We start from the raw sequence: 25,077 nt of genomic DNA, 5'->3' as shown, positions 1-25,077 counted from the left end.
TTTTTTGGCGGGTATAATTAAAATTTTTTTTTAATTTTTGTTAGTAAATGGATTATATAATTTTTTGGATTTTTATTTTATTTTTTTTCTAGCAGCTAAACGCAATGAAGAATTGTCTTAAAAATTTATTTGATAATAGAGGGAAGAATTCTAAACAATCATAGCTAAAACAATTTTGGAAGCTATATTTTTTTGTTAAGATATAAATTTAGTAAACTGATAAATAGTAAATATAATTTTTTGGAATTTGTTTTTAAATTTTTTCCAGCAGAAAAATATTTTTTTAATAATAAAAAAAAATAAAGTGGTTATTCAGTACTTAAAATAAATAATGTATAATTTAGAAATTAATTTTATTATAAAAAAAAATTATTTTAATATTGAGCTAAATTTTTTTCGTTTCTATTATTATAAAATAAATAAAAAATTAATTTATTCATATGAATTTTTAATTTTTTATCAGCTCAAACTAACAGAATATTTAGAAAAAAAAATACACGTCTAATATAAAAATTTGTGGATAAAAAAAAAGTAGGCCGAAAGGGCCTATGTGTGATACGTGTTTGTCATCTCATAAAAATAGAGATACGTATGATAAGACACCTCGCGTTATCACAAAATAATGCGATTAAATATCCGGTATTATCAGTATTGTAAAAGTGTGTGGACCAACTCAGTCACACACTTTATTCACTGGCAGTAACATTACCTGTTCATTTTTAAAAGAAAAAACAAAAAAAATAAAAAAGTTATTGATGCGGTGGAATTTCTTTGGTCAATCATTGTCATCTGCCAACAGAATAACAATGATTGTAACCGTAATAATATTTATTCTCGTTGGTACAATATCAAGTCATGATTGTAACAATACTTTAGAAAATTTAAAGTTAAATCCAATCAACATTGAATCATCAGAAATCGCTGATACAGTTAAACCAGAAACATCATCATCACCCGATGAAGAAAAAAAGTCATTAGATCTATCTGATTTAGTTGAAAAATTTGATGATGAAGACTCAATTATTCCCAGTAACGTTGAGCACATAAATTCTCGTGAAAATAATAATAAATCTGTTGATAATAAAATTAATAACAATGACGAAAAACTGGAAGATCCAGATCAATTATTCAAAAGTTTTTCTCGTGGTATTGGTGAAGAAAAAATTGGAAAATACGTGAGTTATGGTGAGTTTATCGTTATCATTGGGCGTAACCATTTTAAAATTATTATTATTATAAAATAAATTTTAATTTTCATATTATTTATTAATTTATTAATCAAATTTGTTAAAAAATTAATTTAATTTTTATTATTATTATTATATAATCACCTAAAATTTAAATTTATTTTTGTATTTTTCTTTCAAATATTCTCTGCCACCTTGCATTATTTGTTGGATGTCAACTGAGATTATATACTTTGTTATCTGATCTTATCAGTTACTCACTTTTGCGTGAATTGTCGGTGAATCATAGATGAATACTACCTACGCCTTTAACCATAGAATATTTAAAATTAAAAGAAAAGAAAAAAAATTAATTTGATGATAATTAAATTAGTTTTTATTCTTTTTTTTTTCATGAATTTATGTTACATTGTTAATTTAATTATTTTAATATAAAATAAATTAATAGATTCAGATGATCCTGAAGCTGAAAGATATGCACCAACACCAGATATGAATAGAAATACAATGGGTGTTATTGATGAAGCAAGATGGAAAAAAATACGTTCTGAAATGATGTACTGGTATTTTGATAAAGGTGGTGACAATGGAAATGGAGATTATCAGACAGACGTTCATTCATCCATGCCCCAGATTCACAAGAATTTAAATTTTCAATTACCATTTTTCGGCTTTCGTTATAATTATACACGGGTTTGTTTTATTTATTATTTACAATGAATATCGAGCACAGTCATTTAAGTAGCGGATGTGGTGTTAATAATTAATAACCATTTCTTTCTTTAAATAGATTTCCATGAATGGATATTTAGAATTCAGTGATCCCCCAGATCATTATACATATCCACTTGTATTTCCAGTAAAAGATTGGCCAAAAAAAAATGACCCAGCATTCATTGGAATATTTTTTAGTAAATGTAGAATTGGTTCACTCAGACCAACTGATCAGGATCAACGACGACCAGGTGTTTATTTCAGGTAATTAAAAAATAAATAAAATATTTCTATGTTTTTAAATGGCTTCTATTAATAGTGTATATTTTAAAAAATAATATTAAGAATGGAGAGAGACTTGCAAAAACGAACTGATCAATTTGGTGTTGAAATGCGTGAACGTGTTAAATGGGATATACGTGAGGCTGTTGTTGGTTCAAATACATTTGAGCCAAAACATGCTGTTATTATTACCTGGAAAAATATGTCATTTGCTGGTGGTATTGATAATTCACTCTACAAGACAAATACATTTCAAATGGTTTTAGCAACTGATGAAGTATTTACTTATGCAATATTTAATTATTTAAATATACAATGGACATCACATACTGAAGCTGGTGGTGATACAACTGGTGGAGAGGGTGGAGTTCCAGCTTATGTATGTAAACATTATTTTTTTATTCTTAATATATGATTTTTCAATTTAAAAAATATTTTTAAATTTTAATTTAGATTGGATTCAATGCTGGAAATGGTACACAAAGTTATGAGTACAAACCATACTCTCAAATGTCAACTCTTCGTGATTTAACTGGACGTGGTTGGGCAAATGGTTTTAAGGGACGTCATATATTTAGAATTGATGAAAAAATAATGCTGGGAACATGCAATAAAGATATTGGTTTGTTAAATATATATTAATAATAATTTTTAATAATTAAATTTCATTAGAAAATTAATTTTAAAATAATAATAATAATAGCTGGAGCACATTTACCACTTGTTTTTGCTCCTGAAAGTGGTAACATGTTGGGTGGCACTGTTGTCAATATAACTGGACCATGCTTTGAACCAAATGACAAGGTCAGATGTCGATTTGATACGGAAGAAGTTGTTGGTACTGTTATTGATACAAATCGTGCAATTTGCATACAGCCATTTGTTAAAGCTGAAGGATATATCAGATTTGCAATTGCAATAAATAGTGGACGTTATGATTGGAAAGGAAAATATTTTATTGGTATATAAATTTTTGGATTTTATAAATTTAAATGTACTATTATTTATTAATAATAAGAATAATTTATTTATTTATTTATTTATTTATTTAATAGAAACACCAGCAACAGCAACTGAAAAAATATTTTTTTCAACAAGAGCAGTTCATGAACGTGATCCTCGTGAAATAAAAATAACTTGGGATGCATATAATTTAACAAGTAATTTACTTGCTGGTATTCAAATATCAATTTGGGGATATCGTGAGACAACAATTCGTCCAGAATTTCAATATATTGATACCCTTACAGTAAGAATTTTTTTTTTAATTTTTAAAACTTTATATAAAATAAAATTTTTAATTTTTAATAATTATTCCAATTATATTTTTTAATTTGATTTTAAAATATAATTGAGAACTCATTAAATTTTTAATTTAATTTAAAATATAATTGCAAGCTCATTTATTTTAGTCACTGAAAAATATATTTTATAATAATTTGGTGATAAATTTATTTCAACTGTATGTCATTTAATAGAATTATATTTAAATTTTATAAATATTTAAAATGACCTTTTTAGAAAGATATACCAAATGCTGGAGAATATATAATTGTACCTGCCTCATATAGAAATCGTGAATCTGAATTTCAATATGACATGCAATTTGGTTTTATACAAATAAATTTAACAGAACCAGCACTTTATTCTGGACTATCAATAACTCCGTAAGTAATTAATCTATAATTATTTAATTTGTAAAAATCTCAGTTTAAAAAAAAAAATTATTTTATTCATTTAAAGAACACTGTGGAGTCGACCAATACCATTAGCATGGTATTTTGGTCCTCAATGGGAACGTAGATATGGATCAAAATGGCCACAAAAATTATGTGACAAATGGATTATGAATGATAGATATTTAAAAAATTTTGCTGCTGAAGTAGCTCAATGCCCATGTAAACTCGAGCATGCATTATATGACAAGGGACGTTTTTTACCAGATTATGATTGTGATAAAGATTCAAATCCTGATTGTTATTACAACAGTGGAGCAATCCATTGTGTAAAAACTGGTGCACCAAAGTAAGTACATGCCACCATATATATTTTAATTTAATAAATAAACAATAAATATAATTTAAAAAATTATTTAAAGCTTGGATGGATCAGAGCAACAATGTTGTTATGATAAAAATGAATATTTAATGTTGAGTTATGATCAACAATGGGGTTCAAGACCTCATAGATCTCACAATCTTGGCTATTTACCTTGGAGTGAAGCAAATAAAGTACCATCATTATCAAACTGGTATCATGATACAATACCAATGTATTTTTGTTGTTTATGGCAAGATGAACAAGCTGTTGGATGTGAAACATTTAGATTTGAAAGACGACCATCACAAGATTGTGTTGCATATCAATCACCAGCAGTTGCTGCTATTTTTGGTGATCCTCATATTGTTACATTTGATGATCTTGCTTATACATTCAATGGAAAAGGTGAATTTGTATTGGTTCGTGTTGATACTCAAAAAGATAAATTAGATGTTCAAGGAAGATTTGAACAAGTTGGAAATAATTTTTATGGTGAAGTTCGTGGTACTCAATTGACATCAATCGTTGGTAATTAAATATTTTCTTGATATGTTGAAAAGTATAAAAGTATTTTAATATTTATCATATGGAACTTGTTGTTTAATTTAGCACGTGGTAATAATTCAGCGACAATTGAAGTACGAGTAAGACCACCAATAGCACAGTGGAGATATCGACTTGATGTATTTGCCGATGGAAAACGTGTTTATTTCGATAGAACATCTTTAAAATTTCAGCATTTTCCAGGTGTTGTGGTTTATACACCAACGTATATTTTAAATCAAAGTGAAATTGTCATTATGTTTGATACTGGTGCTGGTGTTGAGGTTGTTGAAAATCAAGGATTCATGACAGCTCGTGTTTATTTGCCATGGACATATATTGTAAATTATTTATTATAAATTAACTAACAAAATATATTATATTATTTAAAAAATTATATATTTAATTTTTAGAACAAAACAAAAGGACTATTTGGTAAATGGAATAATGACAAAGTTGATGATTTTATGCTACCTGATGGACGTCAAATTGCATTGCCAACATTTAATAATTTCGAATCAACTCACAAAGATTTTGCAATACATTGGCTACTTGAAGACAAAGAAAATAGATACAAAGGTGCTGCATTATTTACACGTGAATTTGGAAGAACAGCTAGTTATTATTCAAATATAACTTTTGAACCAGAATGGAGAAAATCACCTCAAGATATATTACCACCAAATCGGTATTTTATTTTATTAATTTTTTAAAATATACACAAATGATTTATTAATTTGTTTTATTTATTTTTAGAACTGTCGATATACTGAGAGCTGAAGAACTCTGTGGTGAATCATATCAATGTCAGTATGATTATGCACTGACTTTAAATCGAGACTTGGCACATTTTACTAAAAATTATCACGACTCATTGTCACAAATCAAGGCAATTAATTCCAGAAGAAGTAAGATAAATAACAAACTTAAAATATATATCCTTTCTTTAAATAATAATTTAATTAAATTTAAATATTTAGCATCAACTTGTGGTATTCTTGAAACTCCAAGATTTGGACGTAAGAGTAATTTTTTATTTGTACCTGGTACTAAAGTTACATTTGAATGTAATCAAGATTTTGTATTAATTGGTGATCAACGACGTACATGTATGCCTGATGGTCGATGGGATGTACCAGAATACGGTTACACTGAGTGTTTACGTGAGTATTTTATTTACTTAATTGTAATTTTTTATGTAAATTTTATTAACATTCATAAATTGCTTTAACATATTTTTTAAATTAATAATATAAAGACAAAATTAAAATAAGAATTTCATATAAAAATGGAAAACAAATAAACAAAAAAACCCAAAAACAAAAAAAAAAATTCAGGACAGGTCGAGTATTCACAAAGGACAGCTTGGTCAACAATTCGTATCATGGGTGCAATAATAATTCCAGCAATAATTTTAATTGCAATTGGTTTTATGTGTGCACGTCAAAATCGTGATGATAATAATCCAGCAAGATCATGGAGATATTCGGAACGTAGTTCTGGTGTATACAATGATTTATCACTACCACGTCAAGAAACACCATCAAAAATATCTGATATACAAATGTCACCATCAAGTGAATCAAGTTTAAGTGGTATTGGCACAAAACGTCGTTTGTATGATAAAGTATATCGTACACATGAGCCATTACCAAATAAACCAAATGTTGAATTTGAAGATAAAGATTGGGATCTCAAAGAACCACTATCACTTGATGATTCTGATACAACTAATTCAATTAAACGATTAGATACTCAACAGAGTAAAGAGAGCAATGTTTAGACAATTAATTATATCGAAAAAAAAAAAAACTTTATTTTATTTTTAAATACTATTTTCAATCTGGTTCAAGTTTATTAATTTTGTCTAGTTATTATTATTATTTTATAAATATTAACAGTAACATTTAATTATCGAAAATATTTATAAGAAAATTTTTTATAACATCAATTTTTTTGTGGAATAGAAAATACTATGCATTGCTTTACAGTGAATTAATTATTAATAAAAAGAAATATTTATAATTTTATTACAAACTTTAAAATAAAAAAAAAAATTGTATAACTTGTGTTTTATTAATTTAATAAACATCTATTTGTAAATTAAATTTGAATAAACAAAAATTTTTTCTACTGCAAAAAATATGTATTTAGGAAATTTCTATTCCACAAAAACAAAAAAAAAAAAAAAACTATCATTGCTTAGCCATACTAACATAATATTTTTTTCTATTGAATATTGTTAGATAAAACTTGTAATGAATTTTATTACTTTTTAAATGTGGAACGGAAATTTCCATTACATTTTGTTTTTTTTTAATTTGAAAATTACTACAATTATTTTTTGATTATAATTATAAATAGGACAACAGGAATTTAGTGCACGTCAAGCTGGAATTACATGGGGAATAATATTTGGAGCATTGATACCAATTTTAATGATAATTGTTTGTGTGGCTTATCGAAGCTTAGAGAGTCGTAGAAAAGAACGTGAACGAGAAGAAGTACAAATGAGGTACATTTTATTTTAATAATTAATTATTATTATTTAATAATTACTATCTTTTAATTTCATAATACAATTGTTTAGATCTCGAGGTGCTGATTTTCAAAGAATGCGAAAAATAGATGAAGATATTGATGAAGACTCATCCACACTTACTGGAAAAGCTACTGTTATTGAATAATTTAATATAATTTTCTAATTAGTTAATAGTTAAGCACATCAGTCAAACCTCGAAAAAAAAAAAAAATAAAACAGAAAATTCATTTAATTTTAATTTAATCATTTATTCATTCAATCATCGAGACTATTTTATATTTAGATATTAAAATTAACTTTATCTTTTCTGATATAATTACATTACTTTCATCAAAAATTCCATACATTTTTTATTTTAATCGAAATGAAACAAGTAAAAATAGAATTAGTTTTGCACTGAGAAAATTTTTTGATGAAAAAAAGAATTATTCTCCATAATAGAAATGAACTTCTAGGCCATAACATTTTTGAAGAAAGAAATAATTTTTTTTTTTTTTATAAATTATAATTGTTTTGTAAAAAGAAAGAAAAAAGTCTTGAATTAAACGAAATTTGTTTATTTTATACAGATGGCATTTATAATTATTTGAGGTTTATGAGAATTTAATTAACCTGTTATTGATTTACTGAAATAATAAATAATCAATAACATATTATTAATTAAGTAAATAATTGATATATTTTTTTTTTTATAGAATAACTGAGAATAACTTGAAATATGGAAACTGTTGAAATTGATGCTGAATGAGTTGAAACGTTCAAGACGATTTTAAAAGAAGAAAGTACTGAGTTATAATGTTGATAATGTTTTTTCATTATGTTCATTTTAGTTGCCTCAATTTTTGGTTATCAATTAAATTGAATAATTCTTACAGATTTAGACTGCAGGTGGATGTAGACTCCGCCAGGTTTTTTTCACCAAGGACTCAACTTCTTCTTTAACTTTGATTTGAGACTGTTTTTTTAGTTGTTCAAGAGCTTCTTTGTTGTTTTCATCAACATCATCAAGACCATCAAAATCACGTGCACCATTTCGTCTGGCAAAAAATGGATTAATAACGAAGTCATTATTAATATCATCATTTATTTGGACCTCTGTTTCATTTTTTTTGACACGTGTGACTTTTAGTGGTACAATACATGATCTAAAACAAAAAAAAAATATTAATAAAAGAAATTAATAAACAATATTAATTAAAAATATCAACAATAGTTAGTTACTCGTGCAAGAAAAAATCGTATTCAGTACAAGCTGCTACAGAAACTGCGACTGATTCCAAATCTTTGAAGACAACGGTGCCTTTTCCTCTGGGAACACCGTCATAATCAAGATGAACATAGGCTTTTTCAACATATCCGAAGTATGAGAAAGCTTTTTTTAAATCATTGTCAGTGATATTTTGTGGCACATTACGGACTTTAATAGTTGTTATGTGTGGCACTGCTGTAATTTTTATTGTAGTATCTACAAGTATAGTTCCATTGAATTTTTTGCTTTTATCAAAATTTTCCTGTAAAGAATACCATATTAATAATATATATTTTTTGAACAATTAATAATTTAACTGCTTACCATACGAACAAATATACAGTTATTTACAATATCCTTGTAATGGTTAGAAATATCACCAATCGGTCTGAGTAAAGCATAAATATCGACAAAATTGGTATTTTTTCCAATATTGTCAATTCTGATCCAATTATGATCTTTTGTTTTATCAGCGTAGTTAGGAGAGCTAGTAGAGTACATATTTTCAGCAATTTTCAGCACCGAGATTATATTTTTCTAGGTTAGAAGAACACTCTCAAAAGTCAACAATCAAGTCTCAACTCTCAAGTGCCCAACTGGCCAACTGCAGCGCAACTGACAAATGTGAAATGAGTAATGACAATCAGCCATCAGGCTTCAGGCATCAGCGTGATCAGTGGTGATCAGCTGATCAGCGTTATGTGTTGTGGAGGGGAGAATGTCCTATACAGTCCTATGTATACATATATGGGCCGGTTTTCTATGTGTTTGTACATAGTTGTACATAGTCCATAGTTAAGTTAACATGGTCTATTTTTATTTATTTGTATTTATTTAAAAAAAACCAAGAAGACTAGGTCTCTAGTCTTCATGAAAAAAATCTACCGACGAAACTTTTTTCATCTACGGCTCAAAATTATCGTCTTTTTTCATTTTATAATACATATATTAGTTTTTTGAAATAATCTCTGTATTTTTTCATATAGTTTCTAACCTGTTTTAACCTGCAGGTTTGTGTGAAGTGCAGTGAAGTGTACTCGGCTGGCCATAAGAGCCATAACCTCCTTGAAAAATGTCAACTTTATTAATTAATTAAAAAAAAACCACCGACAAAAAAATTATAAAAAAATTAGGGATTGTGTATTATTACATAAATAATATACCTACTGTCAAAATTTCAAAAACTTCTCTGTATTTTCGTTCCGCGTTGGACATGCCTTAACTTGTCATTGAATTAAAAAAGTATAAAAAAAAAAATAAAATTTAAAAACAAATAAATTGGAGCAAAAAAAAATAATAACAAAAACAATGTCAAATCGTAATTCAGGAAAAGGTCCAATACCAGAACGTTGGTTAAATTGTCCAAGAAGAGCAGAATATCTTATTCATGATAAATTTTTAGCCTTCAAAACACCATTATCACAAGATTTTGATGATGAAGTATCTGAAGCATGTCGTTTTAGTGTTGATTTTTTATTTAACAGTGCAAAAGAAAATAAATGGAAACTTGGTTTATGGATTGACTTGACAAATACATCACGTTTTTATGACAAAAAAGATGTTGAATCATATGGCTGTAAGTACCTGAAATTACCATGTCGTGGACATGGTGAAACACCAGATGTACAAACAACACGTGCATTTATAGAAGAATGTAAACAATTTATATCACAACATCCATTAGAAATAATTGGTGTACATTGTACACATGGTTTTAATAGAACTGGTTTTTTAATAATAAGTTATTTGGTTGAAAATGGAGATAATAGTCTTGATGCTGCAATGGCAAAATTTTCAGTAGCAAGACCACTAGGTATTTATAAAAACGATTATATTGAAGAATTATATAAACGTTATGAAGAAGGTAAAACACCACCACCTCCACCACCAAGACCAGATTGGTGTTTTGAATATGATAATAATGACGATGATGATGATAATGGATTTAATTCTGGTGGTAATAATTCCCCACCAGCAAAACGTCGTAAAACTGAATTTAAACATAAAAATCCAGTATTTATGAGGGGTGTTACTGGTGTATCATCAGTAACAGATAGATTAAATTTATCACATGTACAAAAAAGAGTACAAGATATATGTAAATGGACAAAATCTGGATTTCCAGGCTCACAACCAGTATCAATGGGACGTGATAATATAAAATTACTACAGGATATACCTTACAGAGTATCATGGAAAGCTGATGGAACAAGGTAAATTAATTTAAAAAACAAATGATTAGTTATTTTTATTAATAACTTTTATATTTATTTATTTACAGATATATGCTGTTGATACAAGCAAATGGTGAATCATTTTTTATTGATCGTGACAATAGTGTTTTTAAAATAGATGTTATTAAATTTCCACATTACAAAGAAACACATAGGTTACTTTATGATACACTTCTTGATGGGGTAATTATAAATAATTTAAAATTTTATTTATATGATAAACAAAGTAAATATAAATATGGTTTTTTTCTTTTTGTTAATTAGGAAATGGTAATTGATCATGTTGGTGGTAAAGAATATCCTCGTTATCTTGCTTATGATATAATTATGTATGACAATATAGATGTTTCAAAATTAGGCTTTTATCCTGATCGTTATAATATAATAAAATATAAAGTTATGGCTGGTCGTCATAGAGCAATAAGTGAACGTAAATTAATAAGAGAAAAAGAACCATTTTCAATACGTTTAAAAGAATTTTGGCCAGTTATGCAAGCTGATCGTTTATTAAGTGATAAATTTTCACAACAATTAGGACATGAACCAGATGGTCTTATATTTCAACCATCAAAAGAACCATATTGTCCAGGACCATCAAGTGAAGTATTAAAATGGAAACCACCATCATTAAATTCAGTTGATTTTAAACTTAAAATTGTTAGGGAAAGTGGTCTCGGTATTGTTCCTAAAAAAGTTGGACAATTATTTGTTGGTTCGCTATCAACACCATTTACACAAATTAAAATTAATAAAACAGTTAAAGAACTTGATAATAAAATTATTGAATGTAAATATGAAAATGGACAATGGGTATTTATGCGTGAAAGAACTGATAAATCATTTCCAAATTCATATGATACAGCAATGTCTGTTTGGGAAACTATTAGAGATCCAATTACAACTGAATATTTACTTGATTTTATACGTCAACAAGGATTTGTAGATGATTCTGATCTTATGCCACTACCAGCTAAATTACAATCAAATAGTTCATCATCAAAATATGTTCATCATAATCAAAGACGATAGTATTTAGTTATTTAATTATCTACTTTATTTAAATTTGTTTTATTTTGTAATATAAATTCTTTTTAGCCTTTTTAGTCATTTGTTGTTTGTTCAAGTGAATGCTTCTGTTGTAATATAAAAATATCAAAAATTAATTGAGATTTTTGTGAAAAATACTTTGTACAAATTTCTTTAAATAAAAAAAAAAATATCTACACCAATTTATTTGTTGCTAATTAATTAATTAATTAATATTTTTCGAGTATTAGGTTATTGTTATTAATAATTTTTTTTGGAGCATTTATTATCTGATTTAAACATACATTTTCAACACCAATATTACATTTTTCTAGGTTGGAAGAACACTCCTAACACTAATTGCTGATATATTGTGTTGATAATCAACAATGGCCATGTATAAAAATTGACAATTGATATATAAATAATTGTCTTATAAATGATAAGAAAAATAGTTTATGTAAATTATTATTATAATATTGAGAAAAAGAGAGAGACATAATTTTATAAGTTGAACCAAGCTGGTCTAGGTGGTGACTGCTTGAGGTTATGGTTAAATTCAGTGTTTATACAATTAATATTATCAACAAAGATATATTTTTTAACAACTAATATTTATCATAATAAAATTGCCATTGTATAAATAATATAATGATACAGTTTAACAATAAAACTTGTTGATTTATAGAGATATTTTGTTTTGTTGACATATTGACACTGGAGATAAACAACAACACAATACAATAAATATTATCAATGAATGAACATTGTAAGTATTACTATAAAATTATTTATAAATTGATAAATTTATTAATAACACAAAAATTAATTATCAATTGATTTTAATATTTAAAGATGCTCACTGGAATGGTATGTCATTTACTACCAAATTCAATAGACTTGTATGGCGTATTACAATGTCTCGATTATGGATGAAATATTTATTAATAATTTCACTATTATTATGTGGTTTTTATTTATATAAAATTATAAATGGTAAGTTTTTAATTATAGTATTTTAAATTTTATTAATTTAACAGCAATTTTATTTATCAGCAAGAGAGGCTGAATTAAAATTATCCAAAGAAACATTAAGTATACCAAATGTATTTGTTGATGGTATACATCAAGCCAAAGATCAACTTGTCAATAGTCAATATAATGTAAGTATTAAATTTTGATTTTTATTTTAAATACTTGGAGTAATATTATAATGAAATTTTATTTATAGAAAAAATGTGATGTCGTTCATATTGCCATGGTATGTGCTGGTTACAATTCAACACAATCATTGGTGACAGTTGTTAAATCAATAATATTTTATAGATCAAAACCAATTCATTTTCATCTACTTGTCGATGAAATATCACTGAGAACATTAAAAACATTATTCAATACCTGGAATTTACCAGAAGGTATGTATGCATTATATATTTAAATTATATAATTGACATGTGACCTGATGATTGACAAATAATAACATTAAATTTATAAAACTAGTTCAAGTATTGATACTTAATGCAATTAAAATTTTATAAAATATCATTTCAATAGTTAAAAATGAAATTGTGATAAATTTTGTAAATTTTAGTCGAACAAAAGTTCACATTTTTATTTAATTTTAAAAATAAAGTTAATAAAATTAACTTTTAAATTTTTAAAATTAGTATGATTGAATTATTAATGCAATTAAAATTTTCTTTAATCTAATTTTATTATTTGAAAGTTAAAGTATCACTACATTCAGCTGAGATATGGATACCAAAAGTATCATGGATACCAAACAAGCATTATTCTGGTGTTTATGGATTATTAAAATTAATATTTCCGGATCTATTGAGCCAGGATAAAGTATTGGCACTTGACACAGACATAACTGTTCTCGCTGATATATCATTACTCTGGGATGAATTTGATAATTTTAAAAATAATAATATGCTTGGACTGGTAGAAAATCAAAGCAATTGGTATATTAAAAAATTATCATATGGACAATCAATTTGGCCAGCAATTGGACGTGGTTTTAACACTGGTGTTATGTTGATGAATCTCAAAAAATTGCGAGAATTTAATTTTAATAAAATTTGGACTCGAATAACAAAACAAGTATTAATGGAAGTTCATGAAACAGTATTAGCTGATCAAGATATTATGAATTCAGTTATTAAAAAATATAGTGATATTGTTGTTACTTTGGATTGTGTTTGGAATGTACAATTGAGTGATCATACACAAAGTGAAACTTGCTACAAAAATTCAAAACAAATTAAAGTAAAAATAAAATTAATATACAATAAATTAAAATTGAAAATTCATTAACAATTTTTTTTATTTTAGATACTACATTGGAATTCACCTCGTAAACAGGAAGTACAAAATAAGCATGCAATTGATTTTAATAGAATGCACAAAGTTTTTCTTGAAATGGATGGTAACTTGTTACGACGACAATTATTTCAATGTTCTGAAATTAAAGTTGACAACAATGTGAGTAAAATGATATGAAAAAAAAATAATTAAATTAAAAAAAAACGAAATCTATTTATAGGAATTAATTTAAAAGCATTTCATTGTTATATTTTTTTCTTATCAGACAAATAAATTTGATGATTGTACAAAATTTACAATGGGCTCATCGATTGTTTATCGAACTCATTTATATTTTTTTGAATATCAATACAATCTTTATACAAAATCTGATGTTGCCTTGGTAACTCAATGCAGTGCTGATAGAATCACTTTGTTGGATGAATTTTGTCAAAGATGGCCAGGCACAATAAGCATCACTTTGTATTTAACTGATGCTGAAGTACAATATTTTATTGACTACATACGTTCATCAGATAATTTACGTAAACGTAAAAATATTGCATATCATATTGTTTATAAAGATGGGGTAAATATATTTTTACTTAAATTATTTAATTTTATAAAATAATTTTGTTATTTTATTTTTAGGAATTTTATCCAATTAATTATTTGAGAAATATTGGTACATCTGAATTATCAACGTCATTTATATTTCAAGTTGATGTTGATTTTTTACTTCAACATAATCTTTATGAAAATTTAATATCATATATTATTAAATTGAATTTATCGGAAACAAATAATACAGCATTGATTGTTCCTGCATTTGAAACACAACGTTACAGGTAATTTTTTTTTTTTACTATTGGAATGATTTATTTTTTCCATTTATTTATATTAAATCTTTATATTGAGAGAGGAAAAAAAAAACATTTATTAACATGAAAATATTTGATTCTGAGAAAAATAAATTTTTTTCAAATATTATTTTTATTATTAAAAATAGTTTTATGATTTTTAGTAATAAAAATATTATTGAATTTATCAAAAGAATTTTTATATTTGATCAATAATGGATGCTATATAATTTTCAAAAAATTTTTTAATAATAAATATTATTAAATTTGATAAATAATTTTAAATAAATATATAAGTTATTATAGTTTTTAATAAAAGGATATTTGATAAAATAAGGAATCAATTTTTTTGTTTATAAAGATTCACTTTTCCAAGTAACAAAGAAGAATTACTCAAGTATTTAAATTACGGTGTAATTTATACATTTCGTTATCATGTTTGGACAAGAGGTCATGCTGCAACGAATTACAGCAATTGGAAGACGGCAGTTGTGCCTTATGAAGTCACTTGGGAGCCTGATTTTGAGCCTTACGTTGTTGTATCTAAAACGGCACCACAATTTGATCAAAGATTTATTGGCTTTGGATGGAACAAAGTTTCATTTATAACTCACTTGACTGCTCTTGGATATAAGTAAGTTTTTTAAAACATTAATTATGTATTTTATTTATAAAATTTGTTTAATTTTATTTTATATTAAATATTTATTTGACAGGTATATTGTCTTGCCAGATGCTTTTATTATTCATCGACCTCATGCTCCTAGTTTAGACATTGCTAAATTTCGAACAAATACAATTTATCGAAGGTAGTAAAATTAAATACTAATTAAAAATGTTTGACCTTGTTTTAATAATAAATAACGTTAAATTGTTATTAATAAATTTAAATATTTTAGATGCCTCAAAAAGTTGAAGGATAAATTTGTCGATGAGTTGATAAATAAATTTGGTAAAAATGCATTATTAAAACTTCAGAGTATTTCTAAAGACTAAAATAACGTAAAATAAAAAGCTATATATTTTAAATTTTAATATTAACATCAGACTAAATATTTTTAAATATAAAAAAATTATTTACACAATATTTTTAACTGTACACACATTTTTAAATAGAATTTTTTATTATGTTAATTTTTTAATATGAAATATTTTAATAAATTTAATTATTAAGACAATAAATATATAATTATTTATCTTACCTTCAACTCCTGAAAATTATTATTAATTAATTTCTTTTTATTCTTACATACAACATATTATTATCCTTAATTAATTTAACACAATGTTCGTTTTTTTTTAGCTTTTTTTATTTTGAATTTTGATTATTTTTTCTATAAAATATTCATATTATTTACACACACCAGCGCATTGGCATTTTATTAAATTTATTATCGCGCATAGTTTTATATGAGATTTATTTATTTATCTATTTAATATAGTTAAAATTAATGGTTAAATATAATCATGACATTTGTATAAAATATTATCGCAACTGACATTCTTCATTAATTGTAATTCAGCCATTTTTAAAAAAATCAATATGCATTTAATCTATAGAAAATAAAAATACAGAAAAAGAACTTTTAAGAAGAATATAAAATTTTAAATAATAATTAGCAACAGTATTAGTATTTAACAATGATTAATGCAAACTGCACTATCATCAATTTACTGTTATTAATATATTTTTAATTTTTTTTTATCTATTGATCGTTGAAATATCTATATATCATTTACAGCATAATTATAAGTAAACATTTTTCATCTATAATATACATTTTCTTTTTTTTTTAAATATTTTTTAACTTAATCACTTCATACACATACAATAATCACACAATTTATATCATTTGTCAAATAATTATTATTATTTTTTTAAACACTAAAATACACACACAGTCAAACTTTATTTATTTTTTAAAATTTTTTTAATCTTAATAATTAATTACAGGTGCTATACAGCTTATTTTATTTCTTTCTTATTTTCTTTGTTGTAATTTTATTTGAAAAAAAAAAAAATTGTTTACAGTCTGATGGAAGATTATCAAGTTCAGACTTAGCAAATGTTTTTTATTTATGACATGTGTATTTTAATTAAAATTATAATTTTTGTGTTAATATTAAATTTAATCTAGGCCGAAGAATTTAACATAAATAATAAACAGATATTATTGATTAATTGGTAAAGTGCCTCTTTTAATTTTTTATCTGAAAATACATCAGATTGTCTTTCAATTGAACATTTCAAAAACATTTACAAGTTGTTTGTTTATCTAACAAAAAAAAAAAGTAATTTCTACATTTTAAATTTTAAAATTGTTCTCAATTTTCCAATGAATTTACGCTGAAAACCGGCAATTGATAAATTGTTATATATATTTTTTTAGTTTTTTTTTTTTACTGTCATTAATCTTTCGAGCACAACGTTTTGTCAATGAAAATAGGAATTTATCTTATGGGCCATGTTCCACACAACAGTTACATCAAAAATACAAAATTACAAAAATATATTACGTATATAAATGTATTTCTTTAATTTATTTATATTTTTTTTTTCTTTCAGTATTTATATTCATTAAAAAAAAAAAAAAAAAAAAAAAGAAATGGAAGAAATAATGTTTACTATTTAATGATTAAAATTATTATAATGTCAATAAAAATGGTCAATAATAAAGGTGAAGTGTAAATTAGTTGCTTTTGAAAAGTACTCGAGTGAACAAGCCTGGTCACAACGAGCTGACGTTATTGTCAAGAAATTAATGTAAAATGTGGGTTAAGAGAGAAAGAAAAAGAGAGAAAAAATAAACAAAAAGCCAGAAAGAGAAAGATGAAAGTTTGAAAATGTCAAGAATGGTAAAGCACTTATAGTCCCTTGTGGTTACGTTAACATGGAGCACAATAATCTTAAACCTTCAAATTGTTCAAAAGATTAATTAACGTATAGTTAAACCAATAATTTTACCATAAAGAAATTGAACAAAAAAAATAAATAAAAACTTTAATACTGATTAATAGTTTAATAGCAATGAAATTTAACAAAACAAACAACAAATCTTTAATTATATTGTATAATTGATTTTATATATGTACAGTGTTTATTTTATTTTTTTTCTTTTAATTTATTTTTTATCTATAGAAAGTAAAATGATAATTGAAAAGAAAAAAATATGATAATTCGGAATTATTTAAATGTATTAAACAGGAATAATATGTTGAGTAAATTATTGTTATAATAAATCATTTGGAAGAGGTGAAGAAAATCGTAACAAGTTGTTTTTATCGAATCGAAAATCCCAAATTGGAAGTGGAGATTTAGGGTGTTAAGTTTTCTGGATAAAATGTAACCCGACTATAACAACTGGTGAGCGCTTTGCTGGATTAACAATAAATTTTGACTAAAAATTATTACAGTGTATATTGGAAAAATTCATTGCCGTATGTTGAAATAAAAAAAAAACAATAATTCAACGAAAAAAAAAAAAAAAACAAGTTTAAATATTATTTTAAAAATAAAAGTATAAATGTAAATTAAGCTCAAATTAATATGCTTTTGTAATTAAATTGTCTGACAGTTTAAACAATTTCGCTATTAAAATATATTCAAAAAAAAAAAAAAGTAATTATTTCGAGTTTTATGGCATTTAGTCACTATAAATAATTGAAATATATTCTGTTTAAATATATTTTAACTTTTACATTTGAATAAAATAAAATAATGTTTTATAAATAAATGTAAATGCAGATTTATTTAGGTCACATGCATGTTGATCAACAAATTTCCGTAAATATTTAATTATTTATCGTTCAATTCTATCAAATATTTCAACTGTCCAATTATATAAAGTCAAGCACTTTTCATTGAGTTTACTATTACATATATTAGTCTTTTAATTTCAACAAAATAATCATTATTTTATTGATAAATTAATCCGTAATTAAATTAGAAACGTTAATTAGTTAAAACAATTTGGCAGATGACGTATTTATCTTTGTTTTTTTTTATAAATACGAAGATGGTCTATATTTGTATTAATCAATACAATGAATAACGAACAAATTGTAGTTATCTATTATCATGTAGATACTATTAATGCCTCATTAAAAATATTTTATCTAATAATAATAATCGACCTTAACTGTTGCCAGATATTTATGTTTAAATATGATGTGTTATATGAGAGTTTAAAAAATAAACAAATAATTAAATATAAAATAATAAATGTATAAATATTTGGAAGACCAAAATTATGTTCCAACATTAAATCACCAACAAAGGCACAAATTGGTCACTATTCAAATGGTTTTTTTTTTTTAAATCAATTAAATATTATGGATAATGCCAATAATATATTAATTTTTTTTAAACTTCAGTACCATCTTCACCCTCATCTTCATAAAGTGGACCATTATTTACTTTTTTATTATTTTTTTTTTTAGGTTTTGGTGGTGGTCGAGGTGGTACTTTTCTACCAAGTGTACTAGTTGTGTCTGATACTGTTTGAATATCTAAATCTTCTTGTTTTGTTGACCATTCTGGAGCTCCTTCTGGTGCTGATCTATCAATATTATTATCACAAATAATATTTGGTGTACTACGTTGTATTGTATTATAATTTGTTGTTGTTGGTGTTGCTGTTGTTGTTGGTGTTACTGGTAATGGACGCATTCTCATTGAATAAGTTGGTTCAGGACTTTTATTTAATGATAGCACTGAACTACCATCAGCTGTTGTACGTAAACCAAGATTATCATATACTGGTTCAATAATATCAATTGGTGAACCAATTGTTGGTGGTCCACTACTCCAACTTGGTGCTCTTGGTCTACGTGGTATTGTGACGTATCCTTGACGTGGTAATATTGATGAACCAGGTGTATTATATGATAAATTTGAACTTTTATTATGTGGTAATGTTTTAAATGATGCTGGATATTTTCCTGATACAGGTGAACCAAAATCAATATGATGATTTATTAATCTTGTTGGTGTACCACTACCAATATTCATTTGTTGTTCTGGTATCATTGATGATTGACTTGATGGTGATGCTCCACGTCCACCCGAAAATGCCAATAAATCTGGTGGATAATGACGATAATTTGTACCATGTGCTAAACTAATCGTCTCGGCTTCTGGTGTACATGCATGTTCACCCTCGTCCTCGCTGATACCACCAACAATACCAATAACGCTTCCCACACCATCAGCTGTTGATAATGAAACAAAAAAAAAAATAATAATAATTTTATAATAATAAGAAAATAAAATAATAAAATATGAAAAAAATTAAAAGTTAAATTAAAATGTGTTATTATGTTTGTATTGAGTATTATGAAAATGTTATCCTGGCTTCAGTTATTCATTATAAAATAAATAAATTAAATTCATTTTTTCTTTTGAGGCACTTTACCAGACAACAGAAAAAAAAAAAATAAATATAAATGAATTAAAATAGATTGTCGTCACTCTATTTCGATTTTTTTTTTTTTTCTTTTTTGGCTACATTTTCAATTCATTTTGTCTCTAATAATATTTCGCAATTAAAATCATTAAAATATCAGGTCCATTTACACGTTGTTTATATTATATTAAAATTTAATATCACCTGCTTTAACTATGTACACATTTATTATTTTTTTTACAATTAAACTAAAATTTCTATATATAGGTAAATGATAGAAAAGAAAAGAAGAAAAAAAGTCTGAAATTAAATGTACAAATAAATAACTGTAATTATTTATTGATACATTGTCGTGTAATAAAGGCACTGTACTGACCAAAGACAGAATCGTTGTCAAGAAGTGTACGATTAACCTCAGTCATATCGGTGCCATGTGATGTTACAGATGATGGTGCATCATATCTTCTTGGTGGTTTAACAACTGGATTAACAGCAGTTATTAATGATTTTTCTTGTTCACCCATTCCATGATTTTCAAGTGATGTTACTTCAATACTTTTTTCATCTTGTCTAACACGTTTTTTTTGACAATTCCAAGCAACAAAAGCCAATAAAAATAAAACAAATACTAAAAATATAACACCACAACCAAGGTACCATGGTAAATAACTTAATAATGTATTTCTATTTCCATTTGGACTTCCAATAATTGATAAATTAATTTTTTCTTCATCAGTACCACCATAATTAGTTGCAATACATATATAATCACCTCTATCAATATTCATATCAACAGATATTATTGTTAAATTTGACCATTCATTATTTTCATTAATAATATATTTTTTTTCATAATTTAAACCAGTTGTTGAATTTGTTATTAATTTTGAATGATGTGACCATGTTAATTGTGGTTTTGGTATACCATCACCATTGCACCAAAGTGTTATACGTTCACCTTGTACAAGTTCAATATTTTTAGATGGTCCAACTTTAATGATATGTGGATGACATGCAAATTCATCACTTGGTATTTCAGTCCATAATTTACCATGTAAATATGATGGCTCATCACATGTCGTTGGTGCTGTATATAGCTTTCTAGCAATAGCCCAATCACGAAAATCTTTTAAATGACAATTACAATTCCATGGATTACCATCTAAATCTAGTGTATATAAATTTTCAAGATGTTGAAATGTTGATATTTTTAAATTTGTTAAATTATTACTATTTATTTTAAATGCTTTAAAATTTGGTAAATTATAAAATGTTTTATCAGCAATTGTATCAATATTATTATTTGATATATCAACTGTTTGTAAATGTAATAAATTATGGAATAAATTATTTTCTAATGTTTTAATATAATTATTATTTAATAATAATGAACGTAATTTTTCAGTTGAATTAAATGTGCCTGGATATAATTCTCGTATATTATTTCTTGATAAATCAAGTTCAATCATTATTTTCAATTCTTTAAATGCATTATCATCAATGTCTTGTATTTTACAATCACGTAATATTAATTTATGTAAATTAACAAGACCAACTTGATAAAATGCACCTTCTTTAAGATGTTTTATTTGATTATCAGCAAGATCAAATACTTGTACGGATGATGATAAATAATTTGGTATATTTGTATAATTTAATTTTGAACAATCAGCTCCTCTTTTACCATCCATCCATTTACATTTACATGGTGGTGCACAATCACCATATGTTTCTTGGCCATTTGTCATTGTCAATATTAGACTTATACAAAATAATATATTTGATAAATATCCCATCATTATTCTGCAACAAACAAAAAAAAACATACAATTTTTTATTATTTATTTTTTAATTTTTTATCAAATTTTAAAATACAAAGTTATTTAAATTTTCATTGATTATTTAAAATTAATTGGTAAAGCTTTATTGACAGTCAAGTTGGATTTTTACATTTTTTTTTAAATCAAATTTTTTAATCATCACACATTTACTAGTTTGTAATTAATTTTAAAAATTCATCAGTTCAATTTTAGGTCATATCCTGTGATGAATTTATTTAACTTTAGCAATTTTTTTTTTTTTTGTAATTTGAATGAAAATAAAATATTCATTAATTCGAGGGTTGTGAAAGAAAAATATATGGAAAAAAAAAAAAATTAATTTTAGATCAAAGTGGCATACATATCCGGTGAATGAATCAGCGAGTGTCAACTTGCAATTTATTTCAATATTTGGTAACGCCCCGGGTGCAGATATCACCAATGTTGAATTAATACAACATACTTTTCCATTAATACAAAACAATTTTTTATTTTTATACTCTTTGCATATAGAAATGACGAGGTCGAGGCTTGAATAACTTTATTTTTTATTTCGCGCTCATTTATATTTTTTCTTATCTTTTATATGTTATTTTTATTTATACACATACAGGGTCATGATTATGAGATTCATCATTTTAATACTCGAGTGATGGATAAAGTTTAAAAAAAAAAAAACGTTAATTATATTAGTGTTATATTTAACATGACCTATAAACTCAATTTGACACTTGATTTTGTCAAAATATCATTAATCATCTTCTTCCTATATCGATGATTAATATAAAATTTACAAAATTATAATTTATCAAATAGCTCCTTTTTTTTCTTCATTTACTTTGACATTTTTTATGTATATTTATTTGTTTTTTTTCTTTTCAACAGTATTTGATAAAAATAAATTTAAAAAATAGAAAAAGGTCGACCTTATATTGATACTCACTCATGATAAATTTGACTTGCAAAAATTTTAAAATTATATGCTAAATATATGTAGAAAAAAATAAAAAATAAATAAATATATATGTATAACCACGAAGAGTTAGAGTTAGTCTTTTGCAATGTTTTTATTTTTCATAACAAAATGTGAAAAAGGTATGAAATAGGATTCTTTGAAGTTATACTCTATTTTTCTTTAATACATAATTTTTTCTTCTTTATTTTTTTTATCTCTCAAGGGCTTCCAAGATACGGATGTCTATGTATTTCATAACTCGTTTGATTTGCACAAAAAGAAAATGAACATTTGTGTATCCGATGTCCCAGATAAAATATATTTTTAAAAAATATTATCCAACATTAACTTTTTATTATTATTTTTATCATTATTATTTTTATATTAGCAAATGAAAAAAAATTTTAAAAAATGAAAGATTAATATTTACAAAACGTTAATGTATCGTCCAAACCACTATCTCTTTGACACATGCATTTACTTATATTATCAGGAACAAAATCAATAAAAAAAAAAATCTTAAATCTTGATGAAAAAAATAATACACCAATATATAATCTAAATATAATTTTTAAATCTATTATTATAACCTTATTTTCACTCGTAAAATCAATACTAACATGATAAAATTCGTAGCTAAAAAAGTTTGATCAAAAATCAAAGGTTGATTACAACAATCAAAGTAAAATATAAAAAAAAAAGTGTAAATCGTTCATTGATAGTAAATAAAGTTTTTTAAAAAGAGAGTTTGTGAGATGGTTGACTCTGTTCACTTGCTTGATCAAGCATCTCTTTACCCATCAGTTTGCACTGGCTTTGTTGATGAACATCCTCTTGTTGAACACCCCCTAACCATCATCATTAATCATCTGTCAAACGTCTATTACTTATCGACAAAATTTTGCATTAATTTTAAGTTAATCTAAACTTATAATAATTCAATCAAAATTAATCTAAAAAAAAAAATACAACTACAAAAAGAAAAAACTAAATAATCAAATACATTTTTCTACTTTGAAATTTTTAATTTAACAATAGAATCAATTTCGATGATGATAGTTATTAGTAGAATTTAATTGCGATAATATGTTTGTTGATGAGGATAGATTATGACAATTCAAGTGTGTCAATGTATGAACATGACACTTGGATTAATTGTCATGCATCGTCATCTAATACTCTCTAAACATATATATCTTAACTTCCCTCAGGACAATATATATTGACCAGAAATTGTAGCTTAATATTGGCAAAAGTTACGCCCCCAATTCACAAACACATAGCCCCTTTATATCAACCTATTTTCTAAGTGTCAAAAACACACGTGCATGCTTCACACATACTTCAACTTCATGTTAAATACAACATTACTATCAATCGTAAATTTTATAAAACTATTCATAATATTATTATAATTTATTTATAAAATTTTATATTTAAATCGTAATATTGGTACTTGATGATTTATTATACATACACTTGAAATTATATATCAGAAATTATTATTGAAAAAATACTTGATGGTCACACGTGGTGCACTCAAACTTGGCAATAGTGCAAGAAGAAGAAGAATAAATACATTTCTGAGTTATAAAAAATGTAAATTGTGTTTATATAAAGTTTATTGAATTTTTTTTCAAATAAAATATTTAGAAGAGCGTCTTGTCACAACCAATAAAATTGTATAAACTTTTCTAATAACTTTGAAAATCTTTTTATAAATCCAGTTGAACCAATTTTCATTTGAAAAAGTTTTTTCGTATTTTTTTTTTTTTGCTTATAATAAAAATAAGTGCAAGAGAGAGATAATGGATTGATAACAGTGGTTTTATATAAAATAAAAGTCGTTATTGTTAAAGTTAAATTTAAAATAATAAACATAATTTGTTGTTTAAAAATAAAATGAGTACTTA

At 25.0% G+C, this 25,077-nt stretch overlaps 5 protein-coding genes across 6 annotated transcripts in view; 3 read left to right on the top strand and 2 right to left on the bottom strand.

The window, feature by feature from the left end:
* The first annotated feature begins 656 nt into the window (after positions 1-656).
* On the top strand, positions 657-7,872 carry LOC122855564 (protein mesh). Of its 2 annotated transcripts, XM_044157036.1 has the most exons (16): positions 657-1,185; positions 1,636-1,880; positions 1,978-2,165; positions 2,247-2,562; positions 2,637-2,805; positions 2,887-3,144; positions 3,239-3,432; positions 3,705-3,850; positions 3,927-4,208; positions 4,282-4,751; positions 4,833-5,107; positions 5,180-5,454; positions 5,523-5,674; positions 5,747-5,929; positions 7,131-7,281; positions 7,357-7,872. In XM_044157036.1, the coding sequence occupies exons 1-16, from the start codon at positions 756-758 to the stop codon at positions 7,451-7,453; spliced, it is 3,831 nt and encodes a 1,276-aa protein (XP_044012971.1). In that variant the 5' UTR covers positions 657-755; the 3' UTR covers positions 7,454-7,872. The 2 variants fall into 2 exon arrangements, with proteins under 2 accessions (XP_044012971.1, XP_044012970.1); XM_044157035.1 differs by lacking the exons at positions 7,131-7,281; positions 7,357-7,872 and adding an exon at positions 6,104-6,909 and having other exon boundaries at positions 670-1,185.
* LOC122855565 (hrp65 protein-like) lies at positions 7,845-9,193 on the bottom strand. Its single transcript, XM_044157037.1, has 3 exons — positions 8,882-9,193; positions 8,530-8,819; positions 7,845-8,453 (listed from the first exon to the last, which is right to left on the bottom strand). Exons 1-3 carry the CDS (start codon positions 9,056-9,058, stop codon positions 8,186-8,188), a joined length of 735 nt encoding a protein of 244 aa, XP_044012972.1. The 5' UTR covers positions 9,059-9,193; the 3' UTR covers positions 7,845-8,185.
* Positions 9,194-9,331: 138 nt separating this feature from the next.
* LOC122855563 (mRNA-capping enzyme-like) lies at positions 9,332-12,020 on the top strand. The gene is made up of 3 exons (XM_044157034.1): positions 9,332-10,770; positions 10,839-10,974; positions 11,056-12,020. Exons 1-3 carry the CDS (start codon positions 9,866-9,868, stop codon positions 11,818-11,820), a joined length of 1,806 nt encoding a protein of 601 aa, XP_044012969.1. The 5' UTR covers positions 9,332-9,865; the 3' UTR covers positions 11,821-12,020.
* Positions 12,021-12,133: 113 nt separating this feature from the next.
* LOC122855562 (LARGE xylosyl- and glucuronyltransferase 1-like) lies at positions 12,134-16,071 on the top strand. Its single transcript, XM_044157033.1, has 11 exons — positions 12,134-12,586; positions 12,673-12,813; positions 12,874-12,980; positions 13,049-13,232; positions 13,544-14,088; positions 14,155-14,304; positions 14,411-14,713; positions 14,776-14,972; positions 15,346-15,618; positions 15,701-15,793; positions 15,884-16,071. Exons 1-11 carry the CDS (start codon positions 12,574-12,576, stop codon positions 15,978-15,980), a joined length of 2,103 nt encoding a protein of 700 aa, XP_044012968.1. The 5' UTR covers positions 12,134-12,573; the 3' UTR covers positions 15,981-16,071.
* Positions 16,072-17,112: 1,041 nt separating this feature from the next.
* Positions 17,113-25,077, bottom strand: part of LOC122855561 (amphoterin-induced protein 2-like) — a 75,059-nt gene continuing 67,094 nt past the window's right edge. The window contains exons 6-7 of the mRNA XM_044157032.1: positions 20,766-22,192; positions 17,113-20,195 (exon numbers count right to left, since the gene is read on the bottom strand). Of these exons, the coding sequence (XP_044012967.1) occupies positions 19,348-20,195; positions 20,766-22,188 (2,271 nt within the window). The 5' untranslated portion in view covers positions 22,189-22,192 and the 3' untranslated portion in view covers positions 17,113-19,347. The remainder of the gene's footprint in view (positions 20,196-20,765; positions 22,193-25,077) is intronic.

This window comes from Aphidius gifuensis, linkage group LG4 (genome assembly GCF_014905175.1).
Source record: "Aphidius gifuensis isolate YNYX2018 linkage group LG4, ASM1490517v1, whole genome shotgun sequence".
NCBI lineage: Eukaryota > Metazoa > Arthropoda > Insecta > Hymenoptera > Braconidae > Aphidius > Aphidius gifuensis.
Note: the sequence above shows the minus strand (reverse complement) of the source record. Positions and strands in the feature narration are given on the sequence as shown.